This window comes from Lethenteron reissneri, chromosome 24 (genome assembly GCF_015708825.2).
Source record: "Lethenteron reissneri isolate LAM-NWPU_2019-01 chromosome 24, ASM1570882v1, whole genome shotgun sequence".
In the NCBI taxonomy this organism is placed as follows: Eukaryota; Metazoa; Chordata; class Hyperoartia; order Petromyzontiformes; family Petromyzontidae; genus Lethenteron; species Lethenteron reissneri.
In genome coordinates this window covers 16,731,114-16,759,075 of record NC_083802.1, presented here as the reverse complement: position 1 = coordinate 16,759,075, position 27,962 = coordinate 16,731,114, and the positions used below count along the sequence as shown (strand labels likewise).

Genomic DNA, 27,962 nt, shown 5'->3' with positions numbered 1-27,962 from the left:
AACCTCAATATTTCAATAGCCGCAATGCCATGTGATGCCATGTGAATACAAGGCGGTGGGTCCTTAAAGAGCCACATGCCGCTCCGGAGCCGCTGGTTGCCGACCCCCTGGGGCTCTGCGTTCGACGACCCCCCCCCCCCCAGTCCTCCCCCCCTCCCCCCGCACGTGGCACACCTGAGCCTCCCGTCCATCTTGGCGACGGAGCCCGGCGCGAGGCTGTGGATGTAAATCCCCGGCGCGGAGTTCTCCAGCGCCACGAAGCACGCCACGACGCCGAGTCCCACGCCGGCCTCTGCTCCGGACGAGGGCGCAGAGATGCAACCGCGCGGTCATAGCACGGTGGGGGAGGGAGGCAGAACAAAAAATGCAAAGATTCCCCCGTATAGCCTTGAGCGGACCGTTGGGGAAAGTGCCATTTAGCGAGCAGCACCTACAAAGTCCGGCACGGCACACAGGGAGGGGCGGGCGGCCAGCACCACACCCGGTCGCGTCTGTCTCTTCCCAGCGGCGATGTGTACACACCACACTAGGTACTCATTTGAGGCCGAGTCTACCTAGGCGAGGCCCAGGACCGGTGCGTGTAATCGTCACTGATGTCGGCCGTGAGTAGGAATCGAACTCGGGTCGCGCACACGCACTGTGCGCGTCCCCGTATCTACCCGCGGCTCACCGCGTCTCCCACCTCTCCCCATGCTCCCACCCCAGGGGTCTCCCTCTCCCTCGTGCCACCTCTCACCCTTGCGCAGAGCCACCTCCATGACGACGCGGTCCTTGGGCCCGGGTCCCCTCCTCGTCGCCATGGCGACGTCGGGCCCCACGCTGGGTCCCGCCCCGGAGCTGCTGAGCCCCCCATCCTCGGAGTCCGGCACCGAGGTGCCCCCGCCGCTCGCGTTGGAGTTGGGGGTGCTGGAGCGGCTGAGCCGCGTCGGCGTGGGGCAAGGAGTGAGGCTCGGGCTGCGCAGACGCGTGCGCACGGTGAGCGTCACGACGCCCTTCTTCAGCTGCTGCGCTCGTGCACACGGGGGGGGGGGGGGGGGGGCAGTGAAGGGGGGGGGTCACCACGCGTCGATTCAACAAAACAATCATCGGCAGCATCATCAGCAGCAGTAGTAAACTTTTCTCTGTGCGAGGCAGAGCCCTCTTGCTGCCAGGCTCCGCGATTGTGGAATTCCATTCGTCCTCGGTCCATTCGGGATTCTGAGTCCGCTTTGCTTTTAAGAGGTCGTCTTGTGTCGGGTGGTAGCGGATTTAACGACACATTTATATTTATGCGATCTAAGCCCAAAAAAAACCTGTATTATTATTAATGATATTTGTCGCGAAAGCCTACGTGTTCAACTGATGTTGAACTTTTTTCGCATCGTACGTAGCCAAACTGCGCTCATTGGTTGGCTACGTACGGTGCGAAAGAAGTTCAACATTCATACATGTGTAGTGACATATCATGGGTCACTACGGCCCCTCGCGCCAGTTACTGATAGAGATGGGAACTGGGAGTGTAGTCGCCCTGTCTGCCAGTAGGGCATGCAATGTCATGGAAAGGGTCCCTAGGGGGCATGGTTCTGGTGGCTGGCAGAGAGGGGGCATCTGAGGACGTAGCAGCCCGATTGGCTGGCAAGGGCACGTGACAGGACAGGGTAAGGATGTGGGCCAAAGGTGACAGAAGGGACACGTGGTGTATGGCCCAGAATCTTCTGGTGAGTTCCAGACAGGGGCGTGGCCGAGGACCGAGCCAGGCCACGCTGGGGGGCATAAAAGGGAGGTCCTGGGGTCCCATAGGGGCTGGCTGCTGGAATGGCCTCCGCTCTTCGTGGTCGGCATCGTGGGTCAGGCAGTGTGCCGACTGACCTGACCCGTTTATATAGTCACCCCGTGGTGGTTACCGGTTATGTAGTTACCGGTTATGTAGTCACGCCGTTGTGGTTACTGGTTATGTCGTTACCCCGTTGTGGTCGTAGAATGAACGTGTTCCCTCCTGCATTAGTGCGTCTCTCAAGTGAACCCAGGACACGTGCATACTGCCACTGCACCACCCTGCTGGGTCTGTAAATGCGCGAACGTGTGTGTGTTTTTGGCGCTGCGTTGGCTGTGTCCGAGTACCTTGAACTTCTGTATGGCCTGTTGGTGAGTCAGGCCCTGCAGCGACTCCCCATTCACTTCCAGGAGCTCGTCGCCTTTGAAAAACAAGCACACCACGACGGTCACGTGGTGTGTATGGTGTAGTGTGTGCGGTGTGTGGGTGTGGGGTGTTGGTGTGTGGGTGTGTGTGGTTTGTGTGTGTGGTGTGGTGTGTGTGGGGTGTTGGTGTGTGTGGGGTGTTGGTGTGTCTGGTGTGCTGGTGTGTGTGGTGTGTTGGTGTGTGTGGTGTGTGTTGGTGTGTGTGGGGGTTGGTGTGTGGTGTGTTCGTGCATATTGCACCACAAACCCGGCTACCAGATTTTGGTATCTGAACCTGTTCCTGGGCCCCCATTAGGTCGACGCAACCTTAATGGAGTACGGGTGAGGAGTGTGATTGAGGCTGGGGTGGGGAGGTGGAGTGAGTGAACGAGCGAGCGAGCGAGCGGGTGACGATGGTGGTGGGGTAGGCGTTGGAGGTCAAGCGGGGTCGTGTGCCGTGCCGTGCCGGCCACACCTTCCTTGAGGCGTCCGTCGGCGGCGGCGGCGCCGCTGGGGAAGATCGTCTTCACGAAGATCCCCATGCGTCCCCTCGCCGAGTCCTGTCCTCCCACGATGCTGAACCCCAGGCCCTGTGGGACAGCAAAGGCATGGCGACTTCACGACCGCACTGATGCCCAGTGGTTCACGTCGATTTCTCAGTCGCTCTCACTCTCGTTCACGCTCAACTCACTTGCTCACTTAAATCCCTCGCTCGCTCGTTCAATCGTTCAATCACCCAGCTCACCTAGTTGCTCGCTGAATTATGAGCTTGGTCACCCTTTCACTCAGTTGCACTCCCCCTCCAACCCCCCTCTTTCTGTAGCTCACTCGCCTCCTCACTAACTCGCTCAATTACTGTCTCATTCATTCGTTCACCCACCCACTCAAGCACTCGGTCGCTCAATCTCGCTCAAAACACGTGCCTGCCCGCCCGCTCGCCCGCCCACTCGCACGCCCACTCGCCCACCTGCTCGCCCACTCGCCCGCTCGCCCACTCACCCGCTCGCTCACTTGCCCACTCACCCGCTCACTCACTCGCCTGCCCGCTCGCCCACTCGCCCACTCGCCCACCCGCTCACCGCCCGCTCACCGCGGGACGCGAGGGCCCCTGTGCGTTCGCGTTCGGTCGCTCACCCGGCCGTGGCCCTTCATGAGCACGATGTTGGAGATGATGGAGGGCTGCGAGAGCCTCCAGGGCGACTCCACCTGCACCGTGCTGAGCGAGCGCGACGACTTCTTGATCACCGTGAAGTCCTGCGGAGCGGTGGGGGGGCAGGGAGGTCGACCGCGGGCAGCGTGAGCTCAGCTCGACGCTCGCAGAATCACGGAGAATGAACGCCGTGCGGTGTGGACTCGTGTGGATTTAACACGGCGCAGCGACAACAGCAGCAGCACGCCGTGGCTTCGTGGAGCATTCGTGCGATGGAGAGCGGGCGCAGACCGGCAGAGAATGAACACAAGACCACGGGGATTCGACACAAGTACCGTGAGACTTCGATGCGGCAGCGGCACCGCATGCGTATTTCTAGTTTATAGAGCATTAACACAGCACAACAGAGTGCGGTGGTCGCCACGTTGTTTTGATCACTAGAACATCCCCAAGTTAACGCCAAGGCAACGCTTTCATCCACCTAAAACATCATCTCTTCATCAAACATCGATCTGTGACCAGAGTCACACCAAACTCGCCAGGCCGTGGCAGCTTGCAAGCCGGCTCGAGCCTGGTCAGCCCACCCGCACCCCCCCACCCGCACACCCCCCACCCACACACCCCCCCACCCGCACACCCCCCCACCCGCACACCCCCCACCCGCACACTCCCCACCCGCACACCCCCCACCCGCACACCCCCCACCCGCACACCCCCCACCCGCACGCGCCATCTGGAAAACCCGGGGCAGAGATCCGAATCCTCCCTGGACTCGGAGTCACGAACCAACCCCCGCTCAGGCAGCGCTTGTGGCTCACGGCCGCTCACCTGGCGCACGGCGCTGATGTCCAGCTGCTGCGGGAGCGAGTGCTTGCGGCTGCCGTGGCCCTGGCGCTCGGGGCTGCCCTCGGCCGCCGGCACTGGCGACTCCGGCGCCGAGAAGACGCTGCCGCTGCCGCCCTCGGCCACGTGGAGTTCGTCATCCTCGCCCACCGACTCGAGGCGACCCCGGCCACCTGCCAGGTCCGCAGGCACGAGGGCACGAGGGACACGGGGGCACGGGGTCATGGGCAGGGATTAAGCGATGTCACCGGAGAAATGAGGACTCGATTGGAGGCATGGAGACAGAGAGGCGCAAGGACCTTGGTGGGGGAGACGATTGGGGCAGGGCAAGCGACCCGCTCACCTGTGGATTTGCTGCGAGGTTTTGAGAGAGAGCGCACCACCACCATTGCTTGCCCCTCCCCAGCGCCAATCTCCCTCCCGCCCTCGCTCTGGGGGTGGAGGGGGGAGTGGGAGTGGTGGAGAAATCAAAACGTGGCACGGAGTTAGATGGGGACGCGCGCACGTCCCCACCTCAACCGCCGTGCCACCGCTCTGTCCACGAGGGGGAAAGTCTCGCGGAACCCTCAAATGACGTTTTGGAAAATACGACAGATGTTGTGCCATCCAACAGGGCGGCGCAGTGGCTCGAGCATCGTGGCACCCCGCGCTCAGAAGGTTGCCAGTTCAAATCCCAGTCGGGGTCGTGACGACGACGCGTCCCGACATCTCCCCGAGCCGCCTCGCTCACCGCGGGTCTGGCGTCGTCGGCTGCCCCCCTGGCGGCCTGCGTCGCCGCCGTCGAGGGACCGCGGCTCTCCTCGTTTGCCCCGCGGGGAAGCGAGCCCGGCGGCAGCGGCGGCGGGGCGGCCGCGGGGCTCGCGGGCACGGGGCCACGGGGCGGCCGCTGGGAGGTCGAAGGGCACGGCGGGCGGCCGGGGCCCGGCTCGTCGATGCGCGTCGCTTGCTCGGAGAAGGAGCGCGACACGGGAGCCCTCGCGGCGGCGGGGTCGACCTGCGGCCACGGCGACAGACGGAGGTTTGTTTTTTAGATTTTTTTTTGATCGCGAACGCTCGGGGTTTGTTTCTGATTTTTTGTTGCTGAGATTGCCGTCCTTCAAGCAGCGCCTCCGATTAGCAAGGTTGGCTACTATGTACAGTGCGAAAAAAGTTCGACATGCATACATACACACGTTTGCATACAATTTCAAATTCAGTGACCATCCCCAGTAAACGGCATTCAGCTGCGACGATTGTACTCCGTTGACAGTCGCGCGTCAACTCGTCGATTGAAATTGATGATGACGCCCGTGATGAATGGTGCGTTTAAGAATCGAGTGTTTACGACTCACGCAAAATATACGCCGACCTTACCTTTAGGCTAATGGAACAAATGAAGTCAGAATGAAAGGGACAGACGCCACGAATGAGAAAGTACAACTGACACAAATCTAAAAAAAACAGACGTTAAAAACTAAGTAAAACATTACAAACGAAGCAAATACTATAAGACCAGCAGCACAAACAAGAACAGAACAAACTCGGCGGGCCGTACAACCAACCACATGGACACAACCGCCGATTGTCGATTCAAACCCTGACCCTGAATTGTACGTATGCATGGTGAACTTCTGTCGCACCGTACGTAGCCAACCGCACTAATCGGAGGTGCTGGGGAAGGACAACAAACTAAATACAACAACAACAACAAGCAGTTCCAAATAAACAATTTGTGACCATTCACCACAGCACTGGCGGTCGCGACACCTTGCGACGTGAACGCTCTGAGTCGGCCGGCAAGCGAGGACTGCCGCCTGCGTGGGGGCAGCAGGAACCAGGTCTCACCTTTCCCTGCTGCGGCTCCTCCTCCGCCACCGCGCCCCTCGCGCTCCGCCGCTTGGCTCTGCGCAGCGCCTCGTGCTCCCTCTGCTCGTCCTCGGCTCCGCTCGCCGCTCCGCCACCCCCGTTTGCCGCCTCGGCGCCGGTCCGACCGGCCGCCGGGAGGCTCTCTCCGTCCACCGCCTCGGCGTCGGCGCGGCGATCGTCCCGAGCGCCGGCGGGGGCATCCCTCCTGTGCGTCCTCCGCCGCTTGTGGTCGCCCTTGCGGCGCTTCTCGCTTCCGGGCGCCGCGCCGTCGGCGCCGCTCGCCGCGTCGTGCGCCGAGCTCGCGCCCTCGCCGCGATCGTGCTGCCGGTGGTGGCCGTGGTTGCCGTGGTGGTTGTGGTTCCGCTGACTGTTGTGGCGGTGGTGGTGGTGGTGGTGGTGTTGGCGGCCGCGCGAGTCGTGGCGGGCGGCAGTTGGGGTTGTGCCGGGTGAGGTGCCGGTGCCGGTTGCTGCGGCGGTGCAAACGTCGTTCTGCGGCGCGTCCGGAATCGCGGCCGGCCGCGTCGCGGCGTCCGTCCCGGACTCGCGCGCCACCACGAGCTGCACGGTGCCCGAGGAGGAGCGCAGCAGCGCCACCGCCTCGTGGTGCGAGAGGCCCACGAGCGGCCGCCCGTTGATCATGAGCAGCTCGTCGCCGGGGAGCAGGCGGCCGTCCCTGCGCACGGCGACACGGGGGGTGGCGGTGGGGATGGGGCGGTGGGGATGGGGCGGTGGGGATGGGGCGGTGAGTATGGGGCGGTGGGGATGGGGCGGTGGGTGCACGCAGAAAACACGGACAACCGGTGATGCAGAGCACGGACGTAAGCTGCTCACGCGAGCGGCTCTGCGACATGTGAAACGCAGCCACGCCAGATGCCAAGTTGCGTCGAGGGCGAGAGGTCGGGGGCAGGCCAGGGCGGCGAAGCGGGACGCGGCACGGACGCGGCGCTCTCACCTCTCGGCGGCGCCGCCCTTGTCGATGTGCGTGACGAGGAGGCCGTGGGGGCCTCCGCTGCGCGAGCTGTGGCCGCCCTTCACCTGCACGCCCAGCCCCTCGCGGCCCTTCACCATGTGCAGCCGCCACACCTGGCTCTCACCCGACTGCACGAGCACACGCAGAGCGAACACGCCCGTGCACGCCACGGAAAGAGAACTCCACTGTGACTATGCGCTGCTCTAAAACGTCTTAATTGTTTCATTATTATTATTATTATTATTCTTTTTAAACCAAATCTACCAAACGTCCCCGCTCTCTTCTGTCGGGGATTTCCGGGTGATGCTGCAGCAGCGTCACCCCAAAATCTGTCGGGGATTTTTGCTTCGGCGTGAAAGTTTCCTGGCTTCACGCACGACCCACGGAGTGGCCAAAAAGAGTCGTCGGTAGCGCTGGCAGAGAAGTGGACGGAAGGAGGCGTCACCGAACTATTGTTGTCATTTAGAGCGCCGCACACAGTCTCCCACGTGCCCTGGCTTCAGGGAAGTACTGAACTATTTTTAATTATTACTATTTATTCTATCTTGCCAGGTAAGACCCACTGAAATATACAGCTCTTTTTTTCAGAAGCGACCTGGCCACGAATGAGAACCCAATAAACTGGCTTATCACGTGGGAATATATAGCAGCCACATACTCTACATGCACGTTTCTAAGTTGTGGAGGGACAAACCGGAGGACCCGAAGAACATGGGACTAACACAAAAACTCCAAACATACAGCAGCAGGCGTCAGGGTCAGGATCCAACCCAGGCCCTCCTGTATACCAGGCGAGGTAGTTAACATCTACTAGCCACCGTGGCATCCAATTGTTGGTCGCGTGGCGATCACAGCCGGTGCTCTTCCTTCTCAGCTGTGAAACGTTGCCAAACGAAGCGAAAACAAAAAAACTCACTTTTATGATCGTTTCATTTAAACGCAGTCTTTAGCGACTGGGCTGAGGCTCTCCGTGAACTCGTCACTGCTGAAGTCACGGGCGTACGGAATCCAGATGTGAACCCGGCGTCTCGGCGTTGCCGCCTCAGACTCCTGAGTCACTCAGCCGGCTCAGCTCCTCTGAAAGCTGATTGCAATTGCGCCCGTCTTGCAAAAGGCGGTAATTACTCCTGGGCATCGCCCATTTGGCCATGCAAGCTTTGTCTGCGTGTGTGTGTGCGCTTTTTTTATTTATTACCAGACTTGATTGTTTGTTCACATTTGCGGTGTTTTGCAGGCGGTGCCGCAGGGATTGTGCAGAAATAATGTACATGAGGGTGGAGCGGTGACACAATGATTATCACACCGCACAATGAACCCCAGGTGAGCTGAGATTGATTTGCGGGCGCGGCTAACATCAGTGGTGGGTGAGTCCTTCCTTCTCCCCCCCCCGGCCTCCCCCATTTGCCAAGCCGTGTTGACCAGTGCGGTGAAGTATGGTCGAGTAATCCCCAACACCGACACGGCATGGGAAGGTTGACCACCGCATCCCCAGTCCGGGTCAATTCAGATACCGAAGATGTTGGCGAGTGTCCGGGAATCGAACTCGTGCCGTGGGGTTCGTAGCGCAGTGCGCTAACCACTACGCTACGGCCCCCGCACGCACATACACACGCAAGCACACACACGCGCACGCACGCGCACGCACGCGCCTTTTGAATGCGTCTAAAATTAATTTCCCATCGCCGGCTCAAGTGCGACGCCACCCCTATTTTCATTTCATCAGCCTCCGCGCTTAATTGCCCCCTATCCCACCGTCTGTTCGTGACTTAATTTCAAAATCGACTTAATTTCAAAATCGTCGTCGCCACGGCGACGCAGGTACGTAAATAAATAATCAACCGCTATGAATGCGAGGCGTGAGAGAAGGAGAGATGGAGCGGAGGACACGAGCGAGACGGAGTGATGGAGAGCGGCTGGCTTCCTATCACCACGGCAACGTTGACGACTGCGAGCCCAGCCACTTTCTGTGCCGCACGCGAGCCTGGGAGCCTCGGTACGCGCTCGGATTAATGCATCCCCCCCACCCCTCTACCAACCCCTACCCCCCTCTCTGGTTATGAAGCTCAGCACCCGTTCACACCCCCCCCATCCCCTCCCAAAGAGAAAGATCACACGTACAGCCTGAACAGACTATTGTATTCTTAGGTTTTTTGGGTAAAGTCACGTAGGTAAAACATTAAAATTAATAAAAGTAAAATAAAATAAAAATCACGACGTTTCGGAGGCAACACAAGCTTCCGTCTTCAGGTGGAACCGTCACAGCCACTTTTATTAATTTTAATGTTTTACCTACGTGACTTTACCGAAAAAACCTAAGAATATGAATCATTGCAGTCACGAAAGCTTCAAACCTGAACAGACTGTTGGGGAAAGTTCTGTTCGCGGGTAAGCGATAAAGGCCGGCACGGCACACGAGGAGGTGGGTGGCCAACACCATGCCCGACCACCTTTCTCTTCCCAGTGGCGATGTTTACACACCACTCCAGGTACTCATTTGAGGCTGAGTCGATGTAGGGTAGGCGCAAGACCGGTTCAGAGAATCGTCACCGGTGTTGACCGTGAGCGAGAATCGAACCCTGGTCGCCAGGTTCGTAGCGCAGCGCTAACCACTACACTACTGCTCCCCACACACACAGACACAACAACACAAGCACCCTCCAAGCCTACGGCTGTGTTACCTACAATAGCCAAATGCCAAACTCTTTATTCAGAATTTCTAAATGTCATTTGTGCTCGAGGTGGCTGAGCGGCTCAGGGTGCAGGGGTCAGAGGGCGCCGAGCCGGCGCTGCTGAGACCCTGGGTTCAACTTCGGGACTCTGGACGCCTGTTGATTAAACCGTGGTTGTCAAAGTGTGCTGAGCGGATGAAATTTGGCTTCGAAAAATTAATTAGCAACACATTCCAGTTTGGACAAGCAACATGAATGCCTATTCTATGGGCACGCCTGGGAGTTGTGTCTGTCTCAACGTAATAATCATTTTCTTCAGATAATAATAATGATGATGATGTTGTCTATAATAATGATGCCCGTATTTATTAAGAATGATGATTCTTCACAATAGGGCAGAGTGAGTTTTTTTTAAGTGGTTGGAGGCAGCGGAGCAAGCAGGTTGCCGATCTGTCTGCAAAGGGAATGAGCATCGTCACCATGGCACGGACCAAAAATGTTATAAAAGTTTCACGTGTTTTGTCGCAATTTTGTTTTAGTTTCGTGCTGTTTAATCGAGGTGACTCATCCGCCAGCTATTGCCCAGGGTGTTATCCGGTGAAAGTTATTTGATACGATGGGCCTAGCTTCGTGTTTATGCTCCTGATTTTGTCTTTTTGGTGATTACCCTCCCCCCACCCCCCCAGGCCACTCTTGCCAATGTCACCTGGCTAAACAGAATAAACGTAACCTATTGGTGGAGAGGCAGTTTGCTCAAACATTCGGCAGATCAATGTGCCGTCCGCTGATCATTTACGTCGATTCTCGCAGGGAGTGGATGGGAGGCATCCTTCAAAAGGATCGCTCTGTACAGAGAAACAAAGCAAGCGCACGCGGCCGCAGGCAAACGGACGCGCGAAGAGCACCTGCAAGACGAGCGATGCCCCGAGGTCGACGCTCGCTCCGTGGGCCGCGTGCCGCTGCGACGCCAGCGGCGGCCTCGCCTCGGCGTCCGTCGCCGCGCCGGGCCGTCGCGGGGCGCCGACGGCCCGGGGACCGTCCGCGAGGGCGCCGCCGCCGGCGACCCCGTCCCTGCGGACGCTGCCGTTGCCCCACAGCCAGGACGACGCCGCCGGATTGGCCGGCTCGAACGACGATCGGCGGGAGCCACCGCCGCCACCAACGTTGCCGCCGTTGCCGCCGCCGCCGCGGTCTAGCTCGGAGCGGCAGAACACACCGGAGTCTCTCTGATCGCCGGCGTCGACGCCGCCGCCGTGCCGCGGCGCCGACGGCGCGGTCGCCGTCGGCGCCGTCACGCCGTTCTCGAGCGAGTCGCGCGGCGTGGACGAGCGCGAGTAGACGCCGAGCTTGCGCGTCCGGCAGCCCGCGGGCCGGGCCTCGCCGGACGACGACGACGATAACGACGACGAGGAGCAGGAGGACGACGACGAGGAGGACGACGAGGAGGAGGAGGTTGGCACCGGAGGGCGGGGCGCGGGATCGGAGACGGCGGCCGAGGTGGCGGCGTGCGTGGCGACGGCCGTGGCAGGGTTGGCCCGGGTCGGGGAAGGTGGCGACGGCGCCCTACGCTTGACGCGGCGGAGCATGACGAGGTGCACATGGCCTGCGCGCCAGCTACGCTCCACTAGCGCGCTGGGGGGGGGGGCACACAAGCAACAGCATTAATTAGGCATGCAATGAATAATTCACCCCCACCGCAAGCGATTTGATGAATTGCCACCAAAATTGGGGGGGGGGGGGGTGGTTCATAAATTGATGAAAGAAAGTTATTATTGTCTCGTTCACTTATATATTTTTTTCCGTCTGCCCTGTAAAGTCCCTAATGCGCTCCAACAGCTCAATTGCAACATTCAGCATATAATCACCGTCATGGGGCGTGCTCTATCCAGGGCTGGATGAAGCGGCCACTATGCTTTCGCCACTCCCCACTGTCCCACGAGGTCATGCGTGAGTTGATCTCATTGCCCCATCTTGGCTGATTCATAACCGGGCTTACTCAAATAAAATTGCTCGTCTTGGTTGTGTAAATTGCTGTTTTTCCCAAGAAGGATTTGTTCTTCCAGCCACCTGTTGTACCCATGGCACGCACTGCGGGGAGTCGAGTCAAGGATTGCTTGTCACAACTGAACCACAATACCTTTTGCTCATCTCGTCAAGCGGCGGCTTTTGGCTGGCCATCGAACAAAGACGGTCACAGCATCGCGCACTTTCAGATGCGCTTCTGCGGCTGTCTGGAATGCTATTCCTTCCGATATGAATAATCCACGAGGACTATGCTCTTTTAAATCATCTAGATTGAGAACTAATGTCTTTAGAACTGCTTTTTATGTTTAGTTTTGTCGTCCTACCCCCGCGCCTCCGTTTAGCGCGGTTGCTTACGTACGGTGTGACAGAAGTTCAACGCACCGACATGCATACGTAGTGCATGGGAAAAAGAGAAAGCAACGGGAAAGGGAAGAGAGAAGTGAATGGCAAATGAGAGGAAGGGCCCGGACAAATGATGAGAGAGAGAGAGGAGGAATATGGCCTCGACGCTGCTGCTGATGCCGTTGCTGCTGCACGAAGCCACGGTTTTGTCTTCACAGGGGACGGCGGGGAGAGGGGAGGGGTTCGGCATGGGGGCCACGTGGTTTACGGCAGGCTTGAGTTGAGTTAGATAGCGAGCTAGAGATCTACAGGTGGCAGGGGAGGGATTCAGAGCGGGGGTGGCCACAAGGGAGCCACGTGGTTTACGGCAGGCTTGAGCGGAGTTACGTCGACATATTTAATGGGCGACCATTGGTCGGTAACGTGTGCCGTGATTAACACACTTGCGGTGGCAGGTTTAACACGACGTTCACATTTACGCGATCTAAGCCATGAAGAAAAAAACTCGATTATGGATAACACGCTTATAGTTTGTGCCCAATTGTTAACTGTCCGTGACTGGATGGAATCGATCGCACGTGGCTTCTTCCGACTTAACCCGAGGACCCGCTGCGTCCCAAATGCATTTGCACGGAAGCGCAGAGACGGCGGCGTTTCTACCTCGCGGGCGCGCAGGGCGCACGCGGTTTCGTAGCCATACTGCGCATTCGATCCGTCCTCTTGATTTTTTCCCAAACAAACAAACCGCGCGCGTTTGAGTAACAAAAACTAAAACGTGAATTGAACCAAACCCTGGACAGAGACTCCTCTACTTGCGCACATTCGACTCACAAACTTTCAGAGATACGAACAAACATGTCCCTACGTCCAGTTGCCTGTTTGAGAGTCGTAAGTTCAACCGCCGCGCAATAGATGGTGGCGGTGACATCTACATCTGCAGAACGTGAAGAACCAGTGGCATCTACATCTGCAGAACGTGAAGAACCAGTGACATCTACACGTACAAAACATGAAGAACCAGTAGCATCTACATCTGCAGAACGTAAAGAATCGGTGGCATCTACATCTGCAGAACATGAAGAACCGGTGGCATCTACATCTGCAGAACGTGAATAACCAGTGGCATCTACATCTGCATAACATGAATAACCAATGGCATCTACATCTGCAGAACGTAAAGAATCGGTGGCATCTACATCTGCAGAACACGAAGAACCGGTAGCATCTACGTCTGTAGAACGTGAATAACCAGTGGCATCTACACGTATAAAACATGAATAACCAATGGCATCTACATCTGCAGAACGTAAAAAATTGGTGGCATCTACATCTGCAGAGCATGAAGAATCGGTGGCATCTACATCTGCAGAACGTGAATAACCAGTGGCATCTACATCTGCATAACATGAAGAACCAATGGCATCTACATCTGCAGAATGTAAAGAATCGGTGGCATCTACATCTGCAGAACACGAATAAGCAATGGCATCTACATATGCAGAACGTAAAGAACTGGTGGCATCTACATCTGAATGACAGGAAGAACCAGTAGCATCTACATCTGCAGAACACGAAGAACCAGTGGCATTTACATCTACATAACGTGACAAACCAGTGGCATCTACATCTCTGGGAGATGACACACCTTTTAAAGCCATTCGCCCCCTGTTTAGTGCATATGCCGTACAACACGCTTGGAATCAACGAGAGAAAAGTTGGACTTGCGAACAAATCGACTTACGAACAGACCTCTAGGAACCTAACTCGTTCGCAAATAGTGGAGTCCCCGTATTCGCTTTGCGATTCATTGGATTTCTTGCTCCACAAATGGCACGGAATAAAATGATTCAGCTTCTTCTGTTGCACGAACCAAAAGGCATAAATAAATCCCCCTAACACCCCCCCTCCACCCCCCCCCCACCACCACTCCCAGCAGCGAGAAACGGAAGCGCCGATGCGTGGGGGGCTGCACGGGAGCCCAGAGTCCGCCCCACGTGACCTTGACGAGCAATGGATGTCGAGAAGTAAGGTCCACAATCCAATCAAGCAACTATCTGGCTTCGTCGTCCCTATGACGTCACATCTCGCGTTGCATTGTATACAGTCAAGTACGGGCTCTCATTGTGAGCCTATGGGTCTCTTGCATGAGTCGATGGCATCTCTGTGCGAGTCTCTGGGTCCCTTGGTTTAGTCTACGGGTCCTATTCTTAGGTTTTTTCGGTAAAGTCACGTAGGTAAAAACATTAAAAAAGTAAAATAAAATAAAAATCACGAGGTTTCGGAGGCAACACAAGCTTCCGTCATCAGGTGGTACAGTCACAGCCACGACAGCTGTATCAAGTAAATGAGAGATTGCAGGAGCTACCACTCCGTTTATATAATGGTTGGAGAAGGTGGTGGGGCAAGGGCCGCATACTTTTTATTAATATACTTTTTATTAATATGGTAAATATGGTACGGGTCCTCTGTGTGGTTCTATGTACGAGTCTCTTTGTGAGTCTATTGAGTCTATGTGCGGGTGGATGGGTCTCTATGCGAGTCTGTGCGTGTGTGTCGGTCTCTATGTGAGTCTATGGAAACTCTGTGCGAGTCTCTGGGTCCCTTGTTTTAGTCTACGGGTCCTCTGTGTGGTTCTATGTACGAGTCTCTGTGCGAGTCTATGTGTGGGTGGACGGGTCTCTATGCGAGTCTGTGCGTGTGTGTCGGTCTGTATGTGAGTCTATGGAAACTCTGTGCGAGTCTCTGGGTCCCTTGTTTTAGTCTACGGGTCTTCTGTGTGGTTCTATGTACGAGTCTCTTTGTGAGTCTATTGAGTCTATGTGTGGGTGGACGGGTCTCTCTGCGAGTCTGTGCGTGTGTGTGTGTGTCTGCAGGTCTCCATGTGAGCCTATGGATATCTGTGCGAGTCTCTGGGTCTCTGTGCGTGTCGATTGGTCTCTGTGCGAGTTTTTGTGTGTGTCTGAGTGTCTCTGCGAAGTGCATTCCATCATCTTATTGGTTCATTCGGAAAAGTCACGTAGAAGGGAAATAATAATATAATAAAAATAAAACATAATAAAATAATTCTCACGACGTTTCGGCCACAACGCAATCAGCCGTCCTCAGGTGAAGAGAAGGTCTGTCGGACTTTACCGAAAGAACCAAGAAGATGAATCCCTGCAGTCACGAAAGCTTTAAATCGAAATTGAATTCCATCACTCACATCGACGACCGTTGCCCCACAAATAGAACACCATCTCGCCATCGAAGGGCTTCTCAAACTCGATACGCGGCTAGAAACTCCTCTCGAGACTTTTCAGCCACCGCGCAGTGATTTTTTTTCTTCTAAACATCAAGTCGAGTAGAAAGGGGGCGCCGTGGTGGCGAGATATTAACTCTCTCGCCTGGTATGGGGCCGTCCATAAATGACGTCACGCACCTAGGGGGGGTCAGACATTTGTGACGATGTGTGACGAGGGGGGGGGGGGGGTTATAAATGTGCACTTTAAATACATATAGACAACACGTTCTACTTTATTAAATAGACTTTTTAATAAATGTTTTCTCCTACAACATCAGAGTGCAGCGCCACATTAAATACGCACTACAATGACAATAGTTTAAAGCGATTTGAAGCCCGTTTTATTTTCTATGGGAATATGGTCTGACTTTTTGTGACGCCGTGTGACGAGGGGGGGGGGGTCAAAAATCGTCCAAAATCGCGTGACGTCATTTATGGACGGCCCCTATGCAGGAGGTCGTGTGTTCGATCCCACCCCTGACGCCTGCTGCTGTATATTTGTAGTTTGCATGTTTCTCTCTCTCCCCGTGGTCGCGTGGATTTTTATCCGGGTCCTCCGGTATTTCTCTCCACATTTGGAAACGTGCGTTTCGAGCATTTGGCTGCTGTAGATTTCCACGCGATGAGCCACTTCGTTGAGCGATCATTTGTGGGCAGGGCGCTTCTGAAAAAAGAGCTACATAGCCCTTAGCTGGAAAAAAAATAATGATCGTAAAATAGTTTTAAATGGAAAGCTCCAACTTGAGCGGGGAAAGTAGGCCACTCGGTTAAAAAAACGAAAGAGAGTTCATTTATATTTAATCCCCCTTGTTATTTGTCGCAAGACCTTCCAAATGTTCATTTATACCATTATATATTTATATAATTGCATTAATATTATATTTGCCTTGCCATTTGTCGGAAGACCTCTCCCGGTTTTCCGCTGCCGACGAGCATCTCCCCCCCCCCCCCCCTCGCTCTCCACACAAGAAGCGTGGCCACTCACCTCCGCGCAGCGCCCTGTCCACGTGTACACGCCGCCCGCCACGTGACATCAAATCGTACAGCGCGTTGCACTTCGTAGTGCTTGATCGCCGAAGCGTTCGCAAAGCAAGCAAGCGGCGGTGCATGCGCGTGCGTGTGACTGACGATAATTTAGAAGGACGACCAACCGCGGATAAGAGACGAATATTTCACACGCCTGAACCCTGCCCCCGTCGGAGTGTCTGCTGGAACAGCACACGCACAGATATTACGTTTCTCGTTTGAGGCAGTGTTTACGAACGACGCGTGATGATTTCGGCATTCTCAGCCGAAGCCCTCGCAACAGCTCAGGGTGCCGTTCCTAAGAGGTTGCTCAAGTGATCATCATCGTGAGCCATGGTCAATCCACCGCTGGGTAAAGACCTCCCCAAGCCGTCACCGTCTCTCGTGGGTTTGGCTGTGGAACAATCCACGCAACACTGCACTTGACAATGGAAATCAATTCGTAGTCGTATAAGATGCATGAATGGAGTGATGCGTGTAAAAATCAATTATTCCCAATGCATGACGTGTTGCTTGTGACCGATTCATTGACACCGCTAATAGATTCTTACGCGCTTACAAAATGACAAAAGTAAAATATGAATTCAGAGGTGGCCGAGTAAATGTTCGCGTAGAGCGGTGATTCTCAACATTTTTGGTATGCCCCCCCCCCCCCTTAATCAATAAGCAACGAGGGTCACTAAGGCCACAATGCACAGACAGATCACGTGTCCACACCCCCAGTCAGCGCGCGGTGTCTGTAAGGGATTTGTTTGACGCTGCGTATCAGTGTGTTCTGCTGCCGCGACGTCGCGCCAACGTTCCCAGCGCACGCTCTGAAATTCTTCTGCACAGTATCCACGCCGCAGCCTGCGCGAACTTCGCCCCCCTCCCCCCTCCATAATATATATTTTTTAGGTTAGATCGCGTAACGCTCGTTGTTTACGTGATCTAACCCAAAAAACTTATATTGTGTAAAATGTACGCGATCTAACCCAAAAAAACCTATATTATGGATGACATTTGTCGCGAGAGCCTACGTTGTCAAACTTCACACCCGAAAAGCTTCGACAGCGGAAATTGTCGTCGGCGGCGGCGGTGGTGGAGTCAGAGGCATAACCAAGCGCGTCGTGCCACGCGAGCCAGGAGAATAGGTGCAATCGCGACGAGGTCGCCCCAGACAGCGGGCGTCACGCAGCCCTCCTTAACTCGCCCGGACAAATGCACGGAGTCTCACTCGCCTTACTCGCTCGCTCGCTCTCTTGCTCCTGTGCGGGTCCGATTATCGCGCTCAGGAGCGTGGAGCTGTTTGTTGTTGTCGTTGTTTTCCTTGCTGATTGTTGTGGTTTGCCGTTGTTGTTTTTCACCCGCCAAACACACGAGCGCTGTTCACCCTAATTAAGTTGAATCGTTGCATTTGAAGAATAACATGCACGCATGCGAGAGTCAGAGCGGGTGGAAGCGTGGGTGACCTTGCTCGCGAAGGGCACTTGCCCCAACAGTCTGTTAAGGCTACACGGGGCACATTTGTCTTTTGTGCTCACAGCGGTGAAGCGACCTCCAGCACTGAGAGCGCGGAGGGCTGGAGTGGAAATGCACCCCCTACCCCGCCACCCATCTCCAGCCAACCCCCGTGATGTATCTGACAGGGAGCACCCTCGCCGACAGGCATCTTGGCAGGCAGTTCACCTGCATTTGTTGAAGCAAGCCCAACTCCGCCGATAAGACGCAGAAATATCGAAACCGGTCCAGAGTGGGTTTTCTTTTGCTCGGCATTAAAACAATTGCCCGGTGATGATGGATGTAATTACCAGCAAAACGTCGTGCGACTCAAAAATTGTAAATGTTGTGGATTCACTCTTCAACACACCGGTGGGCTAAAGTAGTGAACTATTTTGTCTTTTGTCAACGTGACAATTTTTTTACTGATTGGCCGTGTCGGGTGGTGGAGGGTTACGACACATTTATAAATAACGCGATCTAACCAAAAAACGTGTATTATGAATATTGGTCGCGAAAGTCTACGTGTTAAACCAATGGGTGCTGGGAAGAAAAAAAAACCCAATCATTCCCAGAAGACCGTGCAGCTGATGGGATGTGTAAAAAAGAAAAAAAAAAACATTATTTTTTTTTTACGAACAGGACGTTGCTTGTCTCATTATTTATGAATTTCAGTCAGCTGGTATGAGTTCGGTCCCCATGAATGATCGTCCTCCCCCCACTCGACCCCCATCCACCCCCCATGATGCAGCTGTCTGAGATTTAGGACTGACCTTTGTTATTGAGTCAATGCTGTTGATGGAACTCCCGGAGGGGGGGGGGGGGGGGTTATGAGGCTGACGGGAAGCGTGAAAAGTATCTTTACGAGCAATAACGTGCACTTGTTACGTGGCGAGAGAAATACGGGAATTTGGAGTTTTTATTTTGTTGAATTGGCAAGTGAGGATTTCTCTATCAATCCCCCGATGCAGAATTGCCCATCGCCTCCTATCGATTGTTTTCCTTGCTACGGCAGCGCTGTTGACAAATGTGTTGAGTTTTAATTATCAGTCCAATTAGTGCCCTGATGAGATCTCTCTCTCTCTCCCCCTCCCACGCTGACCGCCTTCTCCTCCTCGTGTGGGACTCATCACGATGCGTCTCTAATGTCCCGCGTCTTTAAACTGCGCTGTTATTGATGTTGTATTCTACGGAGCGTGACGCACTCTCTTCCCACCCCCCCCACCCCCCACCGTATTTAAATAAAAAAATGTTGGGGGTGCGTATTCTAATTTGGTAAGTGGGCAACAGCCGATGTCGATTCTCGCTCACGGTCACCAACAGCTGTGACAAGCATCTGAACCAGTTCTCTGGGCCTCCCCTAGGTCGACTTAGCCTCAAACAAATACCTGGTGCTATGCGAAAACGTCGTCACTGGGGAGACAAAGGCGGCCGGGCGTTGTGCTAGCCAACCCACCCCATCTTGTGCTGTGCCGGCCTTCATAGGTGCACTTATCCCAATAGTCTGTTTAAACCATACGTGGGGGGGGGGGATCTTTGTCTTTTGAGACGAGATTTGTGCAACTTGTTGTCGATACGGGGCACAAGCTTGAGGTGCGTCTTACTTCCCGGTGTGTCCCGTAATCGAGCCGCCACGCGCCTTGCCGAGGTGACGGCGCGTGGCCGCATGGCCCCACCCCCCCGCTCCCCCCACACGTGTCGCGCTGCCATTAAACACAAAGGCGCTCGTCATCGTCACGCACCTGGGGTGATTAAGTGGGCCAGGGCTGACCTGCCAAAAGGGCCACCCCGAGGGGGTGTCCCTCGCCGACCCTCGAGCCCACGTCTCAGTCCTTGGGCATTTCGTTTTTTCTCGCTTCTTGTTGTTGCCTTTTGCTGGCCCGAATGGTTCTAGCAGCTGCGTTTTCGCGACAGAAATGTGGAATGCGAATCTTTGCAACCTCTCCCCACCACCACCACACACCCCATCCATTCCAAGCTAACATCAACCCTTCTCCCACCCACCCGCTCACACAGACCCACCCACCTTCCCTCAAAGCCGACATCACCGGTCAATTCCAATCAATAGGAGTCCCCCCCCCCCCCCCATGTATGCACAGTACGCGATTTGTTTGTAACGGGTTTTTCCGTGCAAGTCTCAGCGACGTTTGACCATACTTCACCACGCAGGCCAGTGCAGGCTGGTGAAGGGGGAGGGGCGCGGCGGGGAGGGGGGGTAGCTGTGGCTGGGAATGGTGTAGATATCACTCGCCACGGATGTTGGCCGTGGCCAGGAATGCAACTCAGGTTGGCCCGGGTTGTTCAGACCGCAGGGCACTGAACCCCATTGCGCCTGCAACCGCGGCACTGCCGCTCCGCAACTAAATCTGCTCGTCGTGAATCAACTTCGTTTCACCAGAAAGTGAGATCCCATTGAGGCCATACGTCTCTTTTTTTACATTGGAGACCTGTGGGGCGGGGGTGGTGGGTCGGATAGCAACAGGAGACATATGAGTGGGGGGTGGGCTGGTAGGATATGAGTTGGGGGGGGGGGTCTAATAGCAACTGCACAGGGAGATTTAAAAATGCAGGGGTCCAAGGTGAGTTATGGGGGGTGACGAGCATCATTGGGGGGGGGGGGCTCACGGAGTCGTGTGGGCTTCACCACGGTGGAGGTTGGGAGGTTATGTGGGGGGGGGGGGGGGGAGAGTTCCAATCCTCAGGAGGAGGAATTCCGAGCCTCCCGAGCGCGGGCTGCCACCACGGGCGCGTCGGCACTGAACACGTGACCTCACCCCGCTATTTAAAGGAGACGTCGTCGTCTTTAAAAGGATCCGCTGGGTGTTGCAATTGTTTTATTCGACGCTTAGCTCCCACACGTGGGTGTGAAGGGAGGAGGGGGGGTCACCGCGGAGGTGCCGCCTATAAATAATCGGATCTGTGGGTCGCATTCGTGACGCGTGGTTCCCGTCATCCTGCGTGCCTTTCTCAACTCACTAATTCCTGTCCTGCGGGCCAACGTCTCTCCATGTCAATTATTCCACCACGGTCCTTAGAATTCTGCCTCCTCCTCCTCCACGTGGCTCCCTACTGCAGGAACATTTCCCACTCGTGTGACCGGTTCTACCTTCCTGGTTTCCGCTCTCACTCTCTCTCAACTCACTCATTACCGTCCCGGGGCCATCATCTTTACCGTCCGGGGCCATCATCCCCACGTCCACTCCACCCACAGTCAAATCCTGGTTCAACACTTCTGGCCACATATTTCTCGAGCCTGCCTAGGCCTGCCTCTCGGTCTGTGCCCTGCGCCCTGGCCCGTTGCACGTAGGTTAACGGAGCAGACACCGAACAGTACAAACAAGAAGGTGAAAAAGAAAAGCAATGGAATCGAGATGGTAAAAGAGGTTAAACAAAAGGGATTTTTTTTAAATCTAATCGTGACTCCGAATCGTGGCAATTGGTAAAATGACTGAGGGAAGAGGAGTCCGGTGAATGCCACACTTCGAGGGTACAACGTCTTTCATCCAGTAGAGGATTGACAAAGCTGCTGTAAATTACCATAATTAATAATTTAGGGGTTAGTGAAAAAAGAAAACACTTTGAAGTGTATGAAAATTACGTATTATAATTTGTTTAAAGATGTACAATAAAAATGTTCGATGACCAAAAAAAACCGCACCCCTGCCACTATCTCGGACTCTTTTCACGAGGGCCCTACGTTGTAATGCACGGCCAATTCCATGCATGGAAAGGAGTCGTTGAAACGTGCGGTGGACCAAAATCGGAGAACCCACCAGGCATGTTACACGAGAGGATTGCTCAAAATTTCCTGGGCACAGATTGTCCAGTCGTCAGGAAGCCCTCTCGCTGTGTACCCGTCACATCTTCTGGTCACCGCGCATCCCAGCGTGGGCTTGAGAACGTCCGAGTTTATCCGCCGGCATTTCGCCTCCCCTCCGATGCGCCGGATCAACGTGTGCGGCGCGCGCGCGTGCCACAGCGCCCTATCGATTGCTCGAATCAGATACAGAGTATGCACAGCGGTGTAAAAACAACCTTCCACTGTGCGTCTCCACGTACGAATACAATACGCTTTCACCGTCAGCATCATCATCATCAGCAGCAGCCTCAGTGGCCTTCTGCTCGCGTTCGCACCGCGTCGTGGCCGCGGTCGATAAGGACTCGGGACCCTTGTCGAGGGATGCGGACGGATGCCGGGGATGGAGGATGTCACGCGTGGCGCGGCGGCGGCGGCGGCGCCGTTTGCCTCTGAGCGATTACATCGGGTGCGCGCTCCATCTTTCTCTCTCGCTCTCTCCCCCTCTCTTTATCTCTCTCCCACTCTCTCCCTCTCTCCCTCGCTCTCTCTCTCTTTATCTCTCTCGCCCTCGCTCTCTCCCTCTCGCGCGCATGCTCTCGGGAGTGTTGCGCAATCAACCGAAACCTCCAGCCAGATCCGTAATTTCCGTTCTCTAAAATGAACGTGTTCCAATAAATACAAACACCCGATTCTATTTGTTGTTGTTGTAAAAGTACCGATGCTGTGCGTGCTACATGTCACAACCACGAACAGCAACAACAACAGAGGGTTGTGTATTTCGAAAGATGTTGCGCACACGGCCGATATACTCTCTAAGCTGACTTGAGTTTTTTAGGGGAAATAACAGAACATCTTTAGACTCCTGAATGTGAACTCTCTGATTTGTCGAGCATTGACAATGATCCGTAAGAATCAGAAAGGGGGGGGGGGTCTTCGTTTGGCTGTTTGAGACTCTGGAAATCAACACCCGCAGCCTTGAAGATTCTTAACGGTGCCGTCGCCTGGCTCTCCGCTTTCTGTTGAGTTGGGGGGAAGAAGAAAAAAGGTAATCGGCAGCTGGGGCAGGACACGTGGCCGGAAGGGACGATGGCCGGTGGGTCGAGACTGATGACGGAGTGGCAGCCAAAGGAGGGAAGCGCGCACGCGAGCACGTCCAGTGAGCAGAACAAGCGATACGATTTGGCGCTCTCGTGAAGGTGTTACATTGGTGGATTATGAACATCGCGGGGTGTGAGAGACATGGCCTTCATTCAGCAGTGGATTGAGCATGGCTGCTGCTGCTGCTGATGATGATGATGATTACAGAAGGCGATGAACCCCAGACCGAGCAGAGAGAGAGAGAGAGCGAGAGACGGAGGGAGACACGGGAGTCGTACCTGTCGCATTTAGCAGCAGCGGTCCAGCGAACAGCGCCGCCCCAAAGAGCGGAGTTAGCCTCTGGGAAACTCGCGGCGAAATACCGCGGTGCTTTTCGATTAAATAAACTGTAAAAAAAAGAAAATCTGTTTTATATATTTTTTGCGGGGGGGGGGGGGGGGGGAAATATAATGTATTTATTCTTTCTGCAGCCCTTCTGTTTTCGTGTAAAAATTAATATACTGTGTAAAAAAAAAATCCTGTTATATTTTTTTGGGGGGGCGGGGGGGGGGGAATATAATTTATTTGTTACTTCTTCAGCGCTTCAGTCTTCCTGTAAAAAAAAACTAAACAAATCGGCGTTGTTGATCACCCTATGTAAGCACTACGAAGTCGACAAAGGGCTCGGCCATGCTCTTTACATATTTGTATTATTATGTTGTATTATTATTATAATTACTACTTGACTGTATACGCATTAAATAGTAATCGTTTCAACCGCTGGCTTTGTGGAAAACAGGGAATTGAAAAAAAGTCGCTCGGTTTTTCCGCCACGAAGCAGCGATGCAACTTTAAAGAGGGAATGTCTCGCTCCAGAGCAGCAGCGGGACTCAGCATCGCACCCAGGAGCAAGTCCCCCCTCTCTCTCCCTCTTACACTCTTTTTTTACGATCAGTGGAAACAAGAAGATGCTCGGTGTAGTCGGCACTTTGCTTCGTTCATCATTTCGTAATTTTTTTCTACTCTGCTTAATATAAACCCCCACCTCTCGCTCACTCTCTCGCTCACTCTCTCGGTCACTCTCTCGGTCTCTCTCGTTCTGCACGCAGCCCTTCTCGCAGCCCAACGGCCTCCGACGGGTAGCTCATAACTGCATGCAAAGCTCCCCGTCATCTGCCACCGAGCACACGGCCTCCTCCATCGCCCACTGCTCCTTGAAGGCCGGCACTCTCTCTTACACACTCTATTTCTCACTTACTCTTTCTCTCTCTAATTTCCCCTCTTTCCTCTCTCACTCTGCGGCCTTTTCAGCTTTCGCTTTCTCCCCCCCCCCTCCGCCCCCGTCCCTCTCTCTTTTCCTCTCCGATCTCTCACGCTCACCTCACTCCCCACCCACACATCAATCCGCACACCCGCGCCGCTCTCCTTTCCACTCCCCCCTCCCATCTCCTCTCATCCGCTCCCCCCACTCTGCCCACGTCTCATCTCCTCAATTTGCCCCCATCACTTCGCTCACCTCTTCGCGCCCGGATGAAGATAATGTCCCGTTGTTGTTGCTGCTGCTGCTGCTGTTGTTGTTGTTGGGCACAACCACACAACCACACAGACACCTCGTACAGCCTTTAGCGGACTGTTGGGGCAAGTGCCGTTAGCGAGTAGCACCGGTGAAGGTCGGCACGGCACACCCCGGCTTGACCTTCTCTCCCTGGTGCTGATGTTTACACACCGCGAGCCAAAGCACTCGTTTGATGCCGAGTCGACATAGGGGAGGGCCCGGGACCGGTGCAAATATTCGGCACCGTTTTTGGCGATGACAGCGGGACTCGAGCTGCGGTCGACTCAGCCGGGTTCGTCGCCGAGTTTGCGCTAACCGCTCTCCCACCGCTCACCGTGTCGTTGCACACATGCGCACAAAGACAAAGATCCCCGGTACAGCCTAAATAGGCTGTTGGGGCAAGTGCTGTTAGCGAGCACCTATGAAGGCGGGCACGGCACACGAGGGGGTGGGTGGCCAACACCACTCCCGGCCGCCTTTGTCTCCCCGGTGGCGATGTTTACACACCGCAACAGGTTCTCATTTAAGGCCGAGTCGACCTAGGGGAGGCCCAGGACCGGTTCAGATATTCGTCACTGGTGTTGTCCGTGAGAGGGTATCGAACCCGGGTGGCCGGGTCCTTAGCGCAGCGCGCTCACCGCTACACCACCGCTCCCCACACACACACACAACGCACGCACACAGACACACACGCGCTCGCGTGCGTTCGAGATGAAGCCTACGAACAATAAATGCGCTTAAATGGCTGGGGGCGACACCGCAGGATGTTTATTAACCTGCATAATGCACTTCCTCGGCGGTGCCAGTTGTTAAGTGCGTTGATCGCGAACACCGCACAAGTGACCACGGTGCTGCATAATTGAAACGCGGCGAAGAGGATGGGGGAGGGCCCCCCCCCCGCCACGCGGGCGCGAGCAGTGGGGGAAGCGAGGCGGAATCTACAATATCCTCGTGCTCATCAGAGGCTGAGTCGACCTAGGGGAGGCCCAGGACCGGTTCAGGTAGTCGTCACTGGTGTTGGCCGTGAGCGGGAATCGAACCCGAGTGGCCGGGTTGGTAGCGCAATGCGCTAACCCACTGCGCCACCGCCTCCAAAGAGGATGCCACGGTTATTAGTATTACTACTACGATGCACACACCAGCATCACCGAAATCAGCTGCCGTGTGGAATTCTCTTCCCGCCGCACACACAAGCTGGAGCAGCAGCAGCAGCAGGAGGAGCAGCATCCATCTACCTTCAAAAGATACCTCAAGGCTCACACATAGTTCAGGCTCTCTTCTGGCCCAGGCTATCACCCATCCAGGCTCTCACCTGGCTCAGGCGCTCACCTATCCAGGCACTCACCTGGATCGGGGCAGGCACTCACCCGGTTCAGGCGAGATCCTGCCCCGAGTCACAGTTGCCAACAAGACTCATCTACGTCTCTTGAATTCTCACCAGCCGGTGAAGCACAATCAACTTGAAATGTCAAAACGTATCCAGGCTCGTTGCGGCTTAGCTTCTGTGATGCAACGCAGTCGGGCGATTCGGCGCGTGGCACAGCACGTGACGAAACGAAGGAGGTGACATTTTTTTGTGTTAAAGATTAAAAAAAATGACGAAAACAATTGTTTGGTGGGGGAGGGCGCCGTGGCCGCTGGCGCAGCCGGACTCCTCACTCGAGCCCGGACACGAGACCCCCCCTCCCCCCGCCCAGCGCTCCAAACCCCTCTGGTTCCCAAACCAAATCCCGGATCCATTTCAAGATCGCACTCGTGGTATTGAAGATTCTCCATGGACTCGCCTCTGCCTTCCCCTCCCCGCTTATCTCACTCCATTCCCCTCAACGCACTCTCCGACCTATTCCATCTCATTTAATCTCACTCTACTCCCATCCACGCACTCTCCCACCTCTCACCTCACTCAACTCCCCTCCACGCACTCTCCCACCTCCCATCTCATTCTACTCCCCTCCACGCACTCTCCCATCTCTCCCCTCTCATCTCACTCTACTCCCCTCCACACACTCTCCCACCTCTCATCTCACTCCACTCCCCTCCACGCACTCTCCCACCTCTCCCCTCTCATCTCACTCTACTCCCCTCCACGCACTCTCTCCCCTCTCATCTCACTCCACTCCCCTCCACGTACTCTCCTACCTCTCCCCTCTCATCTCACTCCACTCCCTTCCACGCACTCTCCCACCTCTCCCCTCTCATCTCACTCTACTCCCCTCCACGCACTCTCCCACCTCTCCCCTCTCATCTCACTCCACTCCCTCCACGTACTCTCCCACTTCTCCCCTCTCATCTCACTCCACTCCCCTCCACGCACTCTCCTACATCTCCCCTCTCATCTCACTCTACTCTTCTCCACGCACTCTCCCACCTCTCCCTTCTCATCTCACTCCACTCCCCTCCACACACTCTCCTACCTCTCATCTCACTCCACTCCCCTCCACGCACTCTCCTACATCTCCCCTCTCATCTCACTCTACTCTTCTCCACGCACTCTCCCACCTCTCCCCTCTCATCTCACTCTACTCACCTCCACACACTCTCCCACCTCTCCCCTCTCATCTCACTCTACTCCCCTCCACGCACTCTCCCACCTCTCCCTTCTCATCTCACTCCACTCCCCTCCACACACTCTCCCACCTCTCCCCTCTCATCTCACTCTACTCCCCTCCACGCACTCTCCCACCTCTCCCCTCTCATCTCACTCTACTCCCCTCCACGCACTCTCCCACCTCTCCCCTCTCATCTCACTCCACTCCCCTCCACACACTCTCCCACCTCTCATCTCACTCCACTCCCCTCCACGCACTCTCCTACCTCTCATCTCACTCTACTCCCCTCCACGCACTCTCCCACCTCTCCCCTCTCATCTCACTCCACTCCCCTCCACGCACTCTCCCACCTCTCCCCTCTCATCTCACTCTACTCTCCTGTCTCCCATCGCATCTCACTTTACTTTCGTCCATGCACTCTCCTTTCCAGCAACCAAAGCTTTCTGTCGAATCCCCCGCCCAGTCATGTTTCACTCAGTGGCAGGTCGCTGATTCTCATCTGCTGCACCCAAGGCCTGGAACTGCATTCCACCAGCAGTTCGTGCTGTCGACTCCTCGCTCCTGTTCAGGGTCAGGCATAAGTCCTGCCTCTTGGCCCCTGACTATGACTGCCCGTGTCTTCCTCTCTAAAAAAATTACGTAATAATTCTTCACGTTTTTGTACAGGATCGCGAGGGGCAGTCACGTGTTGCTGCCATATAAATGCAATGTGTATTCCATTGTAACCTTTAACGGGCTAATTCAACTGTTTACACAAATGCTGCTGGAGAAAACAAAAAAAACATTGGTTCCCAGACACCTCCTGGGCTGCTGGACTAAACCGTCTAATGTTTTACATTCCCGTGCAAAAAGGACTGCCCCTTGCCCGCCTTTTCATTATTTTATTTAAAACCCCAAAATACACCCCTCTCTCACGATCCACTCGTCACGTGCGGAACGTGTTAGATTCCGCTTAAAATAAACATCGGCGGCGTCAGACGACGGTAGCGTGCGATCGGAGGAGCGAGCGTCTCCATCTCCCGAGCGACCACGACGCTACTGACAGTGTTGCTGATGACTGTGTGCTGATGACTGTGTGCTGATGACTGTGTGCTGCTGATGATGATGATGACTGTGTGCTGATGACTGTGTGCTGATGACTGTGTGCTGATGACTGTGTGCTGATGATGATGATGCCTGTTTGCTGATGACTGTGT

The 27,962-nt window shown here is 55.2% G+C and overlaps 1 protein-coding gene across 1 annotated transcript in view; it reads right to left on the bottom strand.

The window, feature by feature from the left end:
• LOC133346351 (uncharacterized) overlaps positions 1 to 27,962 on the bottom strand; it is a 93,379-nt gene that overhangs the window by 26,059 nt on the left and 39,358 nt on the right. Inside the window, exons 4-14 of the mRNA XM_061557847.1 lie at positions 10,540 to 11,266; positions 6,948 to 7,093; positions 5,975 to 6,668; positions 4,881 to 5,144; positions 4,494 to 4,581; positions 4,136 to 4,323; positions 3,292 to 3,411; positions 2,633 to 2,747; positions 2,101 to 2,174; positions 737 to 1,004; positions 175 to 292 (exon numbers count right to left, since the gene is read on the bottom strand). Coding sequence (XP_061413831.1) covers positions 175 to 292; positions 737 to 1,004; positions 2,101 to 2,174; positions 2,633 to 2,747; positions 3,292 to 3,411; positions 4,136 to 4,323; positions 4,494 to 4,581; positions 4,881 to 5,144; positions 5,975 to 6,668; positions 6,948 to 7,093; positions 10,540 to 11,266 — 2,802 coding nt within the window. The remainder of the gene's footprint in view (positions 1 to 174; positions 293 to 736; positions 1,005 to 2,100; positions 2,175 to 2,632; positions 2,748 to 3,291; positions 3,412 to 4,135; positions 4,324 to 4,493; positions 4,582 to 4,880; positions 5,145 to 5,974; positions 6,669 to 6,947; positions 7,094 to 10,539; positions 11,267 to 27,962) is intronic.